Raw genomic sequence first — 17085 nt, 5'->3', positions numbered from 1 at the left:
CATGTGAATAGGGAAGCGATCTAGGAAATTGATAAAGAGGTAAAGTTTCCCTTCTTGAGTCAACAAACCAAGTTTGAATGAAAGAGAGATTTGCTGATACACCGGACATTCTAGACTCTTGTTTGCCTCTGTAACGGGTACAGTTGTGCCAGGAGCCCAGGTAAAATCCATTTCCATGATCATTAATCATCTACTGAAAGGAAGTTGTTCTTGCACGCTTTACTGTCCTCCCAGCTGGATCCTTTGGGCTGACCAGAATGAAAGAACTCATCTGAAGGCATTTTACTGTAGATGATGGGACGGGACCCAGAATATTTGACATTATGAAAGATGGTCTGAACAGTGCCAGAGAACAAAGAGGCCTTGGAGGAAGCCATGGGGCACTCAGCAGCTGCTGACTGTCCCAGCTTGACCCTGGTACTGGAATTTTATCCCAGACCTCCTGCCATCCTGAAAAGTACATCATAATATTCACAATGATGGACAACTTGGCCAGACTCTGTAGCCCAGTTCACTACTTGGTACTACCACACACTCCATAGTTGGTGGGATACTTTCTAAAGGGAATAATATCACTTCAAGGGCTACTGGCATCAATTATTTCTAACCAGATTGTGTATGGATATGTGTGAAAATTTTATTACCAAATTTTAAACAGGATTGGAGAAGAAACTGGGCACTCAATTGCTGCTCATAAGCATTTACTATCCACAAATAAGATGGCGGAACAAACAAACCAAAGAGTTCCTGCTGATCAATATCCATCCTCTGGCAGAGGATTAGCTGCATTAGCTTCTTCTACCCACATATGTAGACAATAATTCTGTCCACTTAGCATTGGTAAATTTGTCTTTTGTGATTTAGTGAACATGCCAAAAGAAGAAAAAAAAAAGAGCAAAGAAGAAATGTCTTCTTTAGTCAGTTGGGAAATGCTCATTCACATTAGGGAGGTGTGGTAGGTTTTGTGTTTTTTTTTTCTTTTGCAAATTAGTTTTTAATAAGAAAAAATCCATTCTAACTATAATTACCATCCTAGAACTAGTCAGATAATTTTCTCCCTACTCCAATAATATAGGATACATAAAGATTCTTGAAAAACTAATACATATATATTCATCTAGGCTACTTTTAATTATGTTATATATTATATGTATGATATATTAATTACATAAAAATATAAAATTTTGCTTTTTAAGGACATAATTCCTAGATGATTCACTTTCTCATTTTTAATGTGGTAGGTTTTAGTTATGTTATATAGTATATATCTATATCTATATCTATATATATCTCAAGTGTATAGTCTAACCCTGCCTATGTTACAGAATAGTCATCTGACAAGAAGTCATATCTTAATTTTAGTAATATCTCAAGAGAAATAATCTGATTCTTGAGAAAAATTCTATTTCGCCTCCATTTTTAATGTTAGTTGTATGTCATTAAATAGTGCCAATTCATTAAATATCTTTATCTCAGTAAGAACTTGAGGTTTCATCAGCTCCTTTTTACTATTATGTTTGCATGAAATCCTCAACTCTGATGAAAAAATCCTACCTTACTTACATTTTCTTGCCTATGCTATCTCCCTTTCCTTCCAATTCTCTTGATGGCTAGAGATGTTCTATAAAGTAGTTCATTGTAGGAATTTTACTCCAATGAATTGTCAGAGATGATCGCTTAGGTAGAATTTTAATTTCAGTTTATAATCACATTTGCAAAAAATAAATCAATATTTTTTCTAAATTGTTTGACAAAATTTTAAAAAAGGAATAAATTTAATATTATATATAATATATGATAATATATCAAGGTGAACTGACTTTCCTTTCTCAAAGTGTATCCAGCTACATGTCCCTGTCAAAGTTCCCAGGGTACCCCCAAGGGGCCAGAGTGATTCTTCTCTAAGGCTATTGGCTTGAGCCCCCATTTCACTGAGTTCCCTCTTTTGTTAACCACCACTGAATGTGCACAGTTCCATTTCACCAAGTCACATAATTTTGCTTTTGCACAAGGATATTTACTATAAAAACATAGTAAGAGCAGCAGTTAGGTAGCCCAATGGATTGAGCCCAGCCCAGAGATGGGAAGTCCTGGGTTTAAATCTGGCCTCAGACACTTTTGCCCTGTGTGACCCTGAGCAAGTCACTTAATCCCCAATGTCTAGCCCTTTCTGCTCTTCTGCCGTGGAACTAATGTGTAGTATAGATTCTAAGAAAAAAGGTCAGAGTTGTTTTTTTTTAAATAGCAAGTACAAATATTTCCCCTCAATACCTGGAACCCTCCCTTCTCCATACCACCTTGGTCCTTGGGAAGAAAGGCTCAGATTTAATACTGGTCCTACAGAGTGTTCATCCCACCATGCTTACTTCTATAATGCTGAGTGACCAGTGGATAGATGATGCATGTGTGCTTTTGCTAATCTGGCTGGATGGGTCATTCATTACTTTTCTCCTCATCATTTGGCTTCCAGAAAATCCCAGACTGGACTCTTCTTTCAGACTTCTGATAAATCACTTTCCTGACTTCTCCAAGCTCATAAAAGCACAGTCATCACATAGTCACAACAGAGACAGAAGGTAGAGAATAATAATAATTAAAAAAAAGAAATAGCAAGGACAGAAGTAGGCTATATCATCTTCGTGCCATGGAGGCTCGTGGGGAGAGTGGGGCTCAAGGTCCTTTCCCACTCGAAGGACCAGAGCAGCTCTTCCTCCTTCTCCAATACCAACTAGATGAGATAGAGACAGAGCCAAGACACCAGCCCTGGAAAGCTATTGAATGCACCTCAGTTCAGTCTCTATCACCCATCAGAAAGGCTACTCTTCTTCACCACATGGTCAGGAGACCAGAAGCAACTACAAAAATGTCTGCAAATCTTCCTAAATCCATCAGAGAATTATATCACCCAAGTAAGGAAATGGATGAAGACTTAAGGCTTCTGAGGCGGCTAGGTGGCACAGTGGATAGAAAGCCAAGCCTGAAGATAGGAAATCCTGGGTTCAAATTTGGCCTCAGACAATTCCTAGTTGTGTGTCTCTGGGCAAGTCACTTAACACTGATTGCTCGGCCCTGACTGCTCTTCTGTCTTGAAACCAATACATAGTACCATTCTAAAATAGAAGGTAAAGGACAATTCTGAGGGACTTATGAGAAGGGACGCTATCCACATCCAGAGAAAGAACTGTGGGAGTAGAAACACAGATGAAAAACAGCTGCTTGATCACATGGGTCAATGGGGATATGACTGGGGATGTAGACTCTAAATGATCACCCTAGTACATGTGTTAATAGTATGGAAATAGGTCTTGATCAATGACACATGTAAAATCCAATGGAATTGTGTGCTGGCTATGGGAGAGAAAGAACATGAATCATGTAACCATGGAAAAATATTTAAGTTAATTAAGTAAAAATAAATGAATAAATAAATAAAATAGAAGGTAAAAGTTTTTTTTTAAAAAGAATGAAGGCTTCCTTCCTTAAATCAGAAGACCAGGTCTAAATAGAAAATTTTTACTAGTACGTGAGCAATTCTGCACCTTAGATGATTACTGTTTGTGTCTTTATGATAACAGTAGCTCTGACTAGTCATATATAAGACAGGCTTACAAAGAATTCATGTTTCTTACTTGAAACCCACATGCCCTAGCAGAGTTCTAGTGACAATGATAAAAGCATGACTGGTACCCACCAAAGATGGGACACAATAGGAATGTGAGGAACAAAAGACATTAGCTTATAAATGGAAAAGGAGACTGAAAATTCTCTCCAAATCAGAGATGGAAAAACAAATACTAGAGCAGGAAGATCAAAAAGGGAATTATACCTCACTCTTATAGGCTACAGAGAGGGTAAGGTTACTGCAAAAAAGTTCAGATCCCTGATCCTTAGTTACCAGTTATCTTTGATTCAGTGCCCTTAAGTCACTGGGAACCAATCAGAAGTTCCCTTAACCATCCCCACAAGATACCAGAGTTTATCTCTCTCAGCAAGGGCTAATAGCATCTCTGCAGAAGGTTCCTATTTTTGTGTGGATTAAGGTCCGTGCTTTTTAATTCTATCAAGTAATTTGGGGAGGGGTGAGTTGAGATTTAAGTTTGACAGAAGATCTCATGAACAACCCTCTTCCCTAGTATGATTATATTATAAGATCAAGGATAAATATCTTTGACTTTAAACTAGCTAAATGCTTTCACCAGAAGCATCTACCTAGGTTCATGTCCATTTTTAAAAAGGGAGGATGGTTAATTAGCTTGGGGCCACTAGGCACAGGGTATGTAATGAAACTTAATGAACAGCAGGTTCACCTACAAGCAATTCTGTTCCGGAGGGGTGGCAATGATTTTTTATTCAAAAGTATTTTATTTTCCCATTTACATGTACTAACGATTTCAACATATGTTTTGTGAAGGCATGAGATCCAAATTGTCTCCTTCCCTCTCCCATCTTTGAACTGGAAAGCAATTTGATCTGGATTATACATATATTATCATGCAAAGCATACTTTCATATTGGTCATTGTTATAAGAGAATACTCATATAAAACCAAAAGTCCCAAATAAAACTGTAAATAAACTAAAATGAAAGATAGTAAGCTTTTTTCTGCCTCTGATTCCAACAGTTCTTTCTCTGGAGGTGGACAGCATTCTTTGTCATAAGTCCATCAGATTTGTCTTGAATCATCATATTGCTGAGAGTAGCCAAGTCTTTCACAGTTGATTATCATACAATATTTCTGTTACTGTCTACAATGTTCTCCTGGTTCTGCTTATTTCACTCTGCATCAGTTCATGTAAGTCTTTTTTGGCTTTTTCTGAAATCATCCTATTTGCCTCTTCTTATATATAGCACATAGTGTTCCATCATCAACATATACCACAATTTGTTCAGTCACTCCCCAATTGAAGGACTGAGTATATAACAGACTCAGCAGCAGAGAGAGAGAGCTGTTGGTGAAACTATTCCTCTGCCAATCTGCAGAAACAAATCACAGAGCTGAGTGAATTGAATGCACGAGAGGCAGGGGAAGAGGCTTCCACCCAATGTGTAAAAGTGGGGACAATATCTTGGAGAGTTCTGGTTTCCATTCTCTGTGACTGTCCTTTTTGTACCTCTTGGGAGAGGAGAATTTAAAGTGGAAGGGTCACAGTTACATTGATCAAATGTAAGGAACACATCTATTTCCCTTGAGAAAATGGCGTCTGGGATCAAGGAAGTGATTGGCTTAGGAACCTAGGACACTAGCATCACCAAAAGGAATGTGCCAAGGAGGAAGTGTCCACTGTCTCAGCTGCCTGCTACTTCTATATTACCTGAACTAACCATTTTCTTTTTTGCATAGGGCCACAGCTGTAGATGAAGCACCAAGGTCTTTCACACTAGAGAACCCAATTTCCACCTTATATAGTCTTTACACCCAGGGGTGAATATTGTGAGTGTTCAAGAAACACCTGGTCTGTATCGAGCCTTCTGAAGAAGCAGTGAATCTGGGCTTCCTCTGGCTATTAAGGGAACAGAAATAAAAGATATGATCTCTGCCCATAATAATAATTATTATTACCATCTTGATAACTAGCATTTATCTAGCACTTTAACATTTATATAGCATTTTATGTTCATTATCTTCTTGGATCAAGGAGTTTATAGACTAGTTGGAGAGATAAAGCACAAATTCATATAGAAATGAGAATAATTGAGTGCTAAACTGTGTGGTCTTGACTTTAATAGAGGTATACGAAGAAGGGGAGATCTATTGGCCAAAGTAGTTGGAGAAGGCTTTGTGGAAAAAATGAAATTCAAGCTAGGGCTTGAGTAAGAAGAAGAATTTGAATTGCTATAGAGGATGGGGAAGAATCTTCTAATAGGGAAAATGGCATGAACGAAAGGAGAATGGAGCAGTAGGGAGACCAAAATGGAGTAATGGATGTTTGTCCATGTAACTGGGAAAATATTAGATTTATACTAGTAGTGTTTGAAACAGATGGAGCTCAGTGACCCTGAGTGGGTATCATGGATTAGAGAAGCAGACAATTCTGCCTTTTGATCCATCCATTGCACTGCTGGGTTTGTTCCCCAAAGAGATAATAAGGAAAAAGACTTGTACAAGAATATTCATAGCTGCGCTCTTTGTGGTGGCCAAAAATTGGAAAATGAGGGGATGCCCTTCAATTGGGGAATGGCTGAACAAATTGTGGTATATGTTGGTGATGGAATACTATTGTGCTCAAAGGAATAATAAAGTGGAGGAATTCCATGGAGCCTGGAACAACCTCTAGGAAGTGATGCAGAGTGAGAGGAGCAGAACCAGGAAAACATTGTACATAGAGACTAATGCCTTTTGATCCAGCAATACCACTACTGAGTCTGTATCCCAAAGAAAACAGAAATAAGGGGAAAAGGACTTACCTGCACCAAAATATTTTAGCAGCTCTTTTTATAGTGGCAAAGAATTGGGAACTGAGGGGTTGTTCATAACTTGGGGATTGGATAAACAAGTTGTGCTATATGGTTGTAAGGGAATACTAATGTGCCATAAGAAACAATGAACAGGATGGGCTCAGAAAAATCTGGAAAGACCTATATGGGCTGAGGCAAAGTGAAGTGAGCAGAACCAGTAGAACAATGTATGTAGTAACAGAAATATTATTATGGGGATCAAGTGTGAAGGACTAAACCATTATCAGCAAAGCAAATTTAAAAGATAACCACAAGGGACTCAAGATGAAAAATACTCCCCATAGCCAAAGAAGGAACTATTGAAGTCTGATTTCAGATTAAAGCATGCCATCTTTCACTTTATTTCCTTCATGATTTTTTTGTGTGTGATGTATTTTCTATAACAATGTGAGCAATATGGAAATGTGTACTGCATGAAAGCACTGTGGGAGAGGGAAAGGGAGGGAGGGAGAAAATCTGAATCTTAAAATGTCAGAAAACAATTGTCAAAAATTGTTTCTACATGTAATGGAAGAAACAGAAATGGAGAGAAACATATTAATTTGCCTGGACTGAGAATATTCCATGACACTTTCATTCTGATTAAGAAAATGTTCTCTGTGGCAAACACTCCATGGTTCCTCCTTCAAGGTTCATGTGCAAATAGGAATGGAATGACTTAACATGGTTCTCTTACTAATATGTTCAACTTCTAGAATTTTTACAATGTGATTTTATGTTGATGAAAGCAGCTTTGCCTAAATAAAGGGGCTTTGCCACTAATTGCAATCTTGCCTTTCCTCTTCTAAAGCTATTCTTCATTCTCATCATGAATTTCATTCCTCAATATTTTTACAGATCATTACTTCTGCTCTGACTTTACTTTTTTCTCTTTCCAATATTTAATCAGCTCAACTCCAAATCCTTTGTACAGAGAATAATCCTTGATTCAGTAATACCTTGACCTTTCATGACTTGACAACCCCAATTCTGGATTATTCCCATTATCTTTTTCCTCTGTTCCTACTCAAATGCTGCTGAATGAAGATGAAGGAAATAAAAGAATAGTAGATTGGGTCCACCACAGAGTTTTGTTATCTAATTGATTTTTTTCCAGTTGCTCCCAGAGCCCAGTTTAAGTCTTTTTTTCTTTCATTAAGCTTCTCCTATACCTCTTCCCTCCCTAAGTTGCATTCATTGCCTTTTATTTACTGAGGCCATTTATCATGAGCTCTGTCTTCTTTCTGTCACTTCATAAAAACTTTTTGGCATCATTTCCCACTTGTTCTCCTTTACTCCAGTCTCTGATGAAGTAAGGACACCTTACCAAGGACATTCCCTCTATGTGTACCCTTTATCTCAGTAGTTCTTAACCTGGAATCCATGGAAACTTGGTTTTTTAAAGTATTTTGATAATTATAGTTTAATACTATTGGTTTCCTTTGTAATCCTATGCATATTATTTTAGACCTTTAAAAGCATTATTCTGTATAAACCCACTTCCCAATTAACAAATGATCAAAGGATATGAACAAACAGTTTTCAGATGAAGAAGTCAAAGCTATCAATAATCACCTGGAAAAATGTCCAAAATCACAGTTGCTTGGAAAAATTTATTAATTCAGAGAAATTAAAAACAACTCTGAGGTACTACTTCATACTTATTAGATTGGCCAATATGACAGTAAAGGAAAATTGTAGATGTTAGAAGAGATGTGGCAAAATTGGACACTAATACATTGTGGGTGGAGTTGTGATATGATCCAGCCATTCTTGGGGGGTAATTTAGAACTATGCCCAAAGATCTATAAAATGATGAATACCCTTTGGTTCAGTAATACCACTGGATCTGTAAGAGATCAACAAAAAAGGGGAAAGGACCTACTTATACAAAAATATTTATAGTAGCTCTTTTTATGGTGCCAAAAAATTGGAAATTGCAGGGATGTCTCTCAATTGGGGAATTGCTGAACAAATTGTGGTATATGAGGGTGATGGAATACTACTTTGCTATAAGGAATGATGATAATTTCAGAAAGAGCTAGAAAGACCTCCATGAACTGATGCAGAGTGAAATACGCAGAATCAGGAGAACACTGTACACACTAACAGCAATATTGTGGAATGATCAATTATGAAAGATTTAGCTACTCTCAGCAATGCAATAATCCAGAATAATTCTGAGGGACATAACAAAGAATGCTATCCACCTCCAGAGAAATAGCTTTTGGGGTTGGAATGCAGATCAAAGCATACCATTTTTCACTTTGATTTATTTGGGCTTTTATTTGGGGATTATGGTTTTATATAAGCATTCTCTTATAAAAATGGAAATATGCTTTGCATTATGATGCATGTGTAACCCAGATCAAAATGCTTTCCAGCTCTAGGAAGGGGGAAGGAAGTAAGGGAAGAAGACAATTTGGATCATAAAACTTATGTGGAAAATTGTTATATTTAATTGGTAAGATAAAATATCTTTACTAAAAAAAAACCCACATTATTCTGAAATGGGATCACTAGACTGTCAAAGGGTCAGTGACAACAACAATAAAAAGATTAAGAATCTCTGCTTTATCCTGTCCCCACCTATCTTCTCTAGCATATTGGTCCCTCAATCACCTCTCTATCTTTTATACTACCAAATCTATTGAATCTTCCTTGTTTCCTACAAATGTATCCAAGTCCTTCTACTCTTCTATCCCTTCAGGGAAAGGTTCTATCTTATTTCCCCTTTTCAGCTAAACTCCTAGAAAAGTTGTCTATATTCACTGTCTCCACTTCCTTTTTTTTTATTCACTTTTTAGCTTTTTATATTCTGACTTCTGATATTACCCAAATGAAATCGTTTTTCCCCATTTTACCAACATCTTAGTTATAAGATCTATGGTTTTTTCTCAGTCCTCATCCCTTTTGACTTCTTTGATTTATTTGACACCATTAACTGCCCTCTCCTACATCCCTCTTCTATCTGGTATTTTGTGACACTATTCTCTCCTGATTCTTTTACTACCTGTCTGGCCACTTCTTTGCAATCTCCTTTGTTGGTTCATCAGCCATATATGATCAATAAGCATTAGGTGCCTATGTGCCATACCACTCTGTTAGGCACTTGAGCAATAAAAGACATGATGGAATACTCCTCACCCAGAAAGAAGCTTATGGTCTATTTGTGAAAACAACTTGGGCATTTCTCTAGTCTGCTGAAAATTTATCTTTTATTCTACCCCCACCCCCATCATGGAAGGTTATATCAGGGTTCTTAGAATGTTATTTTGTGGTATAAACCAAACATATAGGGATTTTTATACTATTATGTTCTCATCTTTTCTTTCATTTCTTCTAATCAATGATTTATGTTGCATGATTTAAGCTAATTTTCCTTGATTTTGTTATGAGTTTCCTCTGAAAGCATCCTTTGTATATTTTGAAACTTCAATTTGGTGATTAGATTTCAGGGTGAGTTAAACCTAAGATTCCTTCCTTCCTTCCTTCCTTCCTTCCTTCCTTCCTTCCTTCCTTCCTTCCTTCCTTCCTTCCTTCCTTCCTTCCTTCCTTCCTTCCTTCCTTCCTTCCTTCCTTCCTTCCTTCCTTCCTTCCTTCCTTCCTTCCTTCCTTTCTTCCTTCCTTCCTTCCTTCCTTCGTCTCTCCCTGAAATCCCCTACCTTCCATCTTAGAATCAATATTGTGTATTCATTCCAAGGCAGAAGAGAAGTAAGGGATAGGCAATGAAGGTTAATTAACTTGCCTAGGATCATACCAGGAGGAAGTGTCTGAGGCCAGATTTGGGCCCAGAATCTCCAGTCTCTAGGCTTGACTCTCAATCCACTGAGTCACCTTTAGAATTCCTTTCTGACAGAAACCTGTGGATTATATTGGTCTTATTTTGTCTTCAGCGTTGTTTTCAAAACTTCTTAGCAATATTTTATGCAATTTCTTAAAATATACTGACTTTTTATTCATCTTGTTCATATAGGAAAATAATGGTTCCCAAATTGTTTTGCCCAGGTTGTTTTGCTGTCTCCAAGGATTTTGGTTTATTGGGACTAAAGTGTTCTTCCAATTTTGCTGTGTTCTGATTTTGATCTGAAATTCCTTATCCCACCTCTGCATTTTTTAATTTCTAAATCTGCTAATCTATCTTTGGGTGGCCATTGGATAGTGAGATTTTCCACCACTTGTTAGAAATATTAAATCAACTTATATTTCTCTTTGAATTCTTCATTTCAGTAGAAATCCAGCACCTTGTGAACATGGACTAGCTTATTTTTATCTTTTTTTAACCCCAAGGCCAAGCACAATATTTGGCACATTATAAGTAATATTTTTTCATTGTTTCGGATCTTCTTTTTTGTTGTTATTTATTATTATTTTTCTACTGGCTTTTTCTGCAAAATTTTTCCTGATGGTGAATTCTTTCCTTTCTCTCTTTTTTTTTTGCTAGAGTGCTGCTATTTTTCTTCATTTAGCATATTTCTTACTATTTTGAAGTAATGAAGAAAAAGTGGGTTTAGAATGGCCTCTCATGTAGCCACCTTGCCAGAAGCAAAAAAAATTCATTATCACCAGAGTGATGACTATGTTGGAAAATAAATGGGGATGGTGTGTATGAGAGATGTTGCAAATGTAGAATCCAAAGGTCTTGGTATTGGTTTGAATATGGCGGGGAGGGGGGAGTGGTTAGAAAGATTAATGGGTAAAGACATAATATATAGATTATGAGCCTCGGTGTCTGGGAGGAAGAGGATGTCTTCCATCGTAAAAATGAAGTTGGGAAGAGTGAGAAGGTGGAGGAGATGATTTCAGTTTTGGACATGATGAGATTAAGATGTTTATGAGTCATCCAGTTCAAGAAGTTCATTAGACAAATGGAAATGAGAATCCAGAGATCAGAAGAAAGGTTCGGTCTGGATAAATAGATCCAAGAATTATCTATACAGAGATGATGACTGAATCCATGGCAAATGATAAGATCAATAACTAAAATGGTATAGAAGGAGAAGAGAAGATCCAGGAGAGATGAATGAAGTACCATCCAGCCTAGCCAGTGACTGAAGGCAGGAAAAAAAAAGATTGCAGATGCCCATTGAAGATCCAGCCTGGGCTACTCTAGCAGAAATGCTGGACCCTGAGAAGCCAGTAGCAGAGAGATGGTAATAGTAGAGTTTGGTAAAGAGCCAGAAAAGCCACTGAGCAACTTGCCTGGTCTAGTCCAGCAGCTGTGGAGCCTGGGGGAGAGCCAACAGAACCATTGAATGAGTTGCTTGACCTGATTGGCTTGGCCAGTTGAGATACCACATTCTAGGAGGATCAAACCCAGTGGAACCATTTGTCCAGTGGAGCCATTGTACCCTGAAAAGAACCAGCCCCTTGAAGCTTCAGCCCAGAAGAAAAACAGAGGGACTCCTACTGAATTTTGCCAAGGACCTTTGAGAAAGAGAAAGGACCTGGAGGCCCTGTAGACCCAGAGTTCTGAGTTTCTTTGGCCACATGTGTTGCTTACACACAAATACCTCAATAGCCTTTTGCTTTCTTCCTGTCTACTCTTCCCCTCTCCAGGACTCTTACTGTGTTTGTGGGAGAGCTTGCCCTGGATATTTGGGGAAATGCTATATACTATTCTTGCTGACAGCTTGCTTTTATCAGGGGCCCCTCTCTCACAACTGCAGTCCTCTTCATCCTGTCACTGCAGAATGACATGGACCAGTTTAGAGAATACTAGCAGCTTATTATCTACTAACACTTTCCTTATATAGTCAATGGCAGGACTGCTAAATAACTGTCCAGAACAGCACCTGAGCATTACTCACTTTTCTCACATAGGATACCACACTTTTTTTTCTGACTGCCAGGAATCAGAAGTTCCTTTTAAAAAATTTATTTTTATTTTGAACTTAAAAAATAAATAAAATGAGTATTTCCATATATATATAGTAGAACAGAAAAAGATGATTGTACACAAAACTGCAGCCATCTGTTATGCATTCTTTGCTTACCTTATAAAGCATACAGTAAGTTCAACCTGTAGCTTTCAAAGCTATCCTGCTTTTCTGTACTTTCTGGCAGAAGCCTCTTTTTTTTAAGGAATTCTTTTGGAGAATACCCTCTTCTTTCTGGCAGAGCAGCTGCTTGACACATTGTTCTCCTTCCCTCTCTCTCTTCCTCCCCTCCTATTCCTCTCTCCACTCTTCTCCTCTCTTCCATCTCTCTTTCTCCCCCTTTCCTCCTCTCTCTTCCTCTCATTCTCTCTTCTCCCTCTCTCCTTCCCTCCTTTTCCTTCCCCTGCTCCCTCTCTCCTTTACCTTCCCCCTGTCTCTCTCCTTTCCTTTCTCTCTCCCTGTCTGTCTCCTTTCCTTTCTCTTTCTCCCTCTTTCTTTTAAAGCTAGGAGTCTATAAAACCTCATGTCAAGTAAGCAAACCCAAGAGAACCCAGTGAAAATGTACTGGTCTGTTATGCCATTCCATTATCTTCAGGAACATTTGTTTGTTTGTATTTTCTAAACTTGTAGTTAAGAAATGTAACCCTTGTACAAAGGAGCACATGTAGCAGTGGGTAGAGTGATGGGCTTAGAATCAGGAAGATCCAGGTGCCAATTCTGCCTCTGCCTCAGTTACTGACTAGCTAGGTGACTCTGGGCAACTTAAATCCCTTAAATTCCCCCAGCCTGAGTTTTTTCATGTGTAAAGTAAAAGAGTTGGACTCCACGCTCTAAGCTTCTTTCTTATCTTAAATCTCTAATTCTATTATTACTTGCTAAATCCCTACCTTAATTCAGTTTCTGTACATATTAGTTAGCATATAATAGACACTTAGTGTTTGCTCACCACCACCAACAGCAACCACCAAAAAACCCCTGAAATTCATTTGTTGTTGTCAGTCATGTCCAAGAGAACCCCCAATGGGGTCACAAAGCATCACAAAACGTCTGAAACACCAATAACAAACCTAAGTACTCACTTATAAATAATTGATAGTCAGTTGTAAACTTATCCAGTTATTACAGCAAATTCCCTAAGAAATTCTACAAGATGTCAACGGTAGCTCTAGTGACTGTATATAATTGAAAATAATAAAACTATGTCAACTATGACTATGGTGAGGTTTAACACTTTTAAATCTTTATGTTTTATCTTTGTTTTATTTTAATAACAAATTTCTACAGTTTTCCAAAATTATATGATTCATATTGCCCCCCCCCTTTTTCCCCTCCCCTCTCCTGGAATCGACAAGCAATTCAAACTGGGTTGTACATGTAAGTATCAGTATATATCAGTAAAATATATTTCCTTATTATTCATTTTTGCAAGTGAATAATCTTATCAAAACAAAACCCCAAATCATATACCCCAATAACAAGTGATAAATCATATGTTTTCTTCTGCATTCCTACTTCCACAGTTCTTTCTGTGGAGGTGGAGAGCATTCTTTGTCATAAATCCTTCAGAATTATTCTGGATCATTGCATTGCTGAGAGTAGCCAAGTCCTTCACAGTTGATCATTCCATAATGCTGCAGTTACTGTGTATAATGTTCTCCTGGTTCTGCTTATTTCACTCTGCATCAGTTTGCGTAGGTCTTTCCTGTTCTTTCTGGAATCATCCTATTCAGCACACTGTATTTGTAAAAAACAGTGCAGATGCTACTTAAGGAACACAAACATTTTCAGTTATAAAAGGCTAATAGAAGCGTGAATTCATATGACCTGTGGAATATAAGCCCTTCACAGGCAAGAGCTGTTTGCTTTTTGTCTTTGTATCCTCTGGTGCCTTGCAAATGATTTTTTTTTATTTTTAAATTTTAAATTTTAATTTAAAATTTTTAAATTTAAATTAATTTTTTAAAAAATTCTTTTTTAAAAAGAATTTAATCCTTGCCTTTTTATTATAGATCATAATTCAGTGCAGACTGCAAGAAAAGTTACAAAATGTCATACAGACGAGAACTAGAAAAATACCGGGATCTGGATGAAGATAAAATCCTAGGAGCACTAACGGAAGATGAGCTCAGGACACTAGAAAATGAATTGGAAGAACTAGACCCTGATGTAAGTAATCTATTCAGTGGATTACTTTTTATGCTTCTGTTTTGTTTTTGTTTTTTAACAAAATTGTCATATCTAAGCAGAAAAACATTTGTTGTTTGGGAAAGAAAACAGGACTACATCTGTATATTCCAGAAGCTAATGGTTTGCTTTTAGCAGTGGGAATTGCAGTTTTCTATGAATTTCAAAGATCTTGCCTATTATTATTTTTTTTTCTTTTTCACTATTTAACTGGTTAAGTTAGCAGCAAAGGTACCCAAGAGTCCTATTTGTCCATGTCACATTACTATCATCACTTAAAGTTTGTGTTTAAGATATTGGAGATGCTATGGACTTTTGATATATACCGGTAGGATGACTGGCTTATTAGTATAACTAGGTGGGGTGACTGGGGCTTTGTGCTAGCCTACTAAAGCTTAAAATAAGCAAAGATGTTATGTAATGTATTTAAAAAGTTATTCACTTAAAAATGTTATCTGTAGATAATGCATGGGTGGCCCAGATCAAATTGCTTACCATTTCCAAGTCAGGGGAGGGAAGAAAGGGAGGGACATAGTTTGGATCTTTTAATTTTGGAAAGCTTATATTGGATATTATTACTACAGGAAATTGGGAAAACAAAATACCTTTGAATAAAAAAGGAAAAAATGTTGTATGTACAGGCTGATAGGATATACAGACTTCCTCAGTAGCTTAGTTAGCCTTTTGTTAGAAGCAACAATTCAATCAAAATAGGAAATCAAGAGAAGTTTTTCATGATTAATAACATCCGTCTGTAAGCTTCTATTGTAACTAATTCCCTCTACTATTCTAATGAATTAATATTAATTACTTTTTACCTGCTTTGCTGCTCACTCCATGTGTTGCCCTGGACGTTAAAGTTCAGTTAGAGATTCTGAGAGAATCAATGATGTTTTTTTTCAGGAAAAAAATCAAACAGGTCATCTAATTTAACTTTTTATATTACAGATGGGTAGCTAGATGGCACAGTGAATAGAGTCCAGGGCCTTGTTCAAATCTGGCCTCAGATACTTACTGTGTGACCCTGGACAAGTCACTTAACATTGTTTACCTCAGTCTCCTCATCTGTCAATTGACCTGGAGAAGGAAATGCCAAACTACTCCAGTATCTTTACCAAGAAAAGACCAAACGGGGCACAAAGTTGTACTTAACTGAAACAACTGAATAAAATATAGATAAGGAAACAAAGCCGCAGAAAGGTCAGGTGATTTACCCAATATGCAGGAATATGATAATAAATGTTTAACAGCTGGCTCTCAAAAGGGGAGAGTAATGTAGTATAAAAAACCTTTAAATTTTTTTTTTAACCCTTACCTTCGGTCTTGGAGTCAATACTGTGTATTGGCTCCAAGGCAGAAGAGTGGTAAGGGCTAGGCAATGGGGGTTAAGTGACTTGCCCAGGGTCACACAGCTGGGAAGTGTCTGAGGCCAGATTTTATACCTTTAAATTTAATCTATATTATTGACATTTTCCCTATTGCTTTCTTAAATCTACAAATCAACAAAAACAACACAAGTCATGATTGTTAAAATTTGCTGATTCTGAGGTGCTGATTTCAGAGGCTCATTCTGAAAATTTAACAATCAGCTTTCACAAGCTTGTTTCACCCTGATTGCACATGAAGTAAGTAGCCAAATTGGGATTCAAACCACTGACTCCAAATGCAGAGCTCTTTCCACTATTCCATGCTTGCAACAAAGTTATCAAGCACTAAGTTCAATGATAATGTATGTTGTATAGAATAGCCTTTGGAAAAAAAAATAAAATCTTTGGTAAAATCAAGTACCTTTCTTCTCACTGATCCTTAAATCATTATCCTTTAATCTGAGCTTGATCTGACACCCAGCCCTGGTTTAAAAGCTTCTTTCTGACTCACACTGCATCATTATTTGAGAGTCACAGGCTCCTGAACTCAAGCCAGCTGTGTATTCACAGCCTGGCTTGGAAACTGGTCCTCAACTTTCAAGTGTGACTGTGGTTTTTCTTTGCCTCAGTCAGAGGTATATAATATCCTTGCTTAGCCTGTTTAATTAACGAGATAGTCCCCATTTGCCCATTTAGCCTCTAGATCAGCTACAAAATATGCGGTTCCCCCTTGTTGTTCTCTATCATTTCCCTCCGTCTTGGAAACTTCTCCCTAAGCTAAGATTCAGCTCCCTGTGCTTCATTCTATAACTGAAAACTTCCTCCATTCCCCCCTTTCTCTCTTTCTCTCTTCCTTTCTTTCTTTCAATTACTGCTAGAGTCCCTTGTAGCTCTTATAGTTTATATTTCAATATGTAATTCTAGGGTAGAACTAAGAACTGGGACAATGGAAATGACAATTGAAAAAAAGAAGAGCCTTTTATTAAATTTCGTCTCTTTTATCAGTTTGCAAGATAATATAGGAGCTTATCTAGTCCAATCCAGCTCCTTTTACAAAAGTGGAAGGAAACTGAGACCAAGAGGATGAGCAACTGGGCCAGGGTCAGCATTGTACATCTAGTGCCTGGCAGAGCTAGTAGTAAATGGTAATCAGATCTCGAGGGTAAGCTTTTTTTTTCTGTAAATCTATCACAAAATTTATACCACAAAATTGCTGCTAT

At 37.3% G+C, this 17085-nt stretch overlaps 1 protein-coding gene across 2 annotated transcripts in view; it reads left to right on the top strand.

The window, feature by feature from the left end:
• The window catches only part of TMOD1 (tropomodulin 1), a 123687-nt gene that overhangs the window by 26988 nt on the left and 79614 nt on the right, over window positions 1-17085 (top strand). For both annotated transcript variants that reach the window (XM_056806681.1, XM_056806682.1), the window contains exon 2: window positions 14324-14480. In XM_056806681.1, the coding sequence (XP_056662659.1) occupies window positions 14361-14480 (120 nt within the window). In that variant the 5' untranslated portion in view covers window positions 14324-14360. The remainder of the gene's footprint in view (window positions 1-14323; window positions 14481-17085) is intronic.

This window comes from Monodelphis domestica, chromosome 7 (genome assembly GCF_027887165.1).
Source record: "Monodelphis domestica isolate mMonDom1 chromosome 7, mMonDom1.pri, whole genome shotgun sequence".
In the NCBI taxonomy this organism is placed as follows: Eukaryota; Metazoa; Chordata; class Mammalia; order Didelphimorphia; family Didelphidae; genus Monodelphis; species Monodelphis domestica.
The sequence above is the reverse complement of the archived record's forward strand: the minus strand, read 5'-3'. Positions and strand labels throughout refer to the sequence as shown.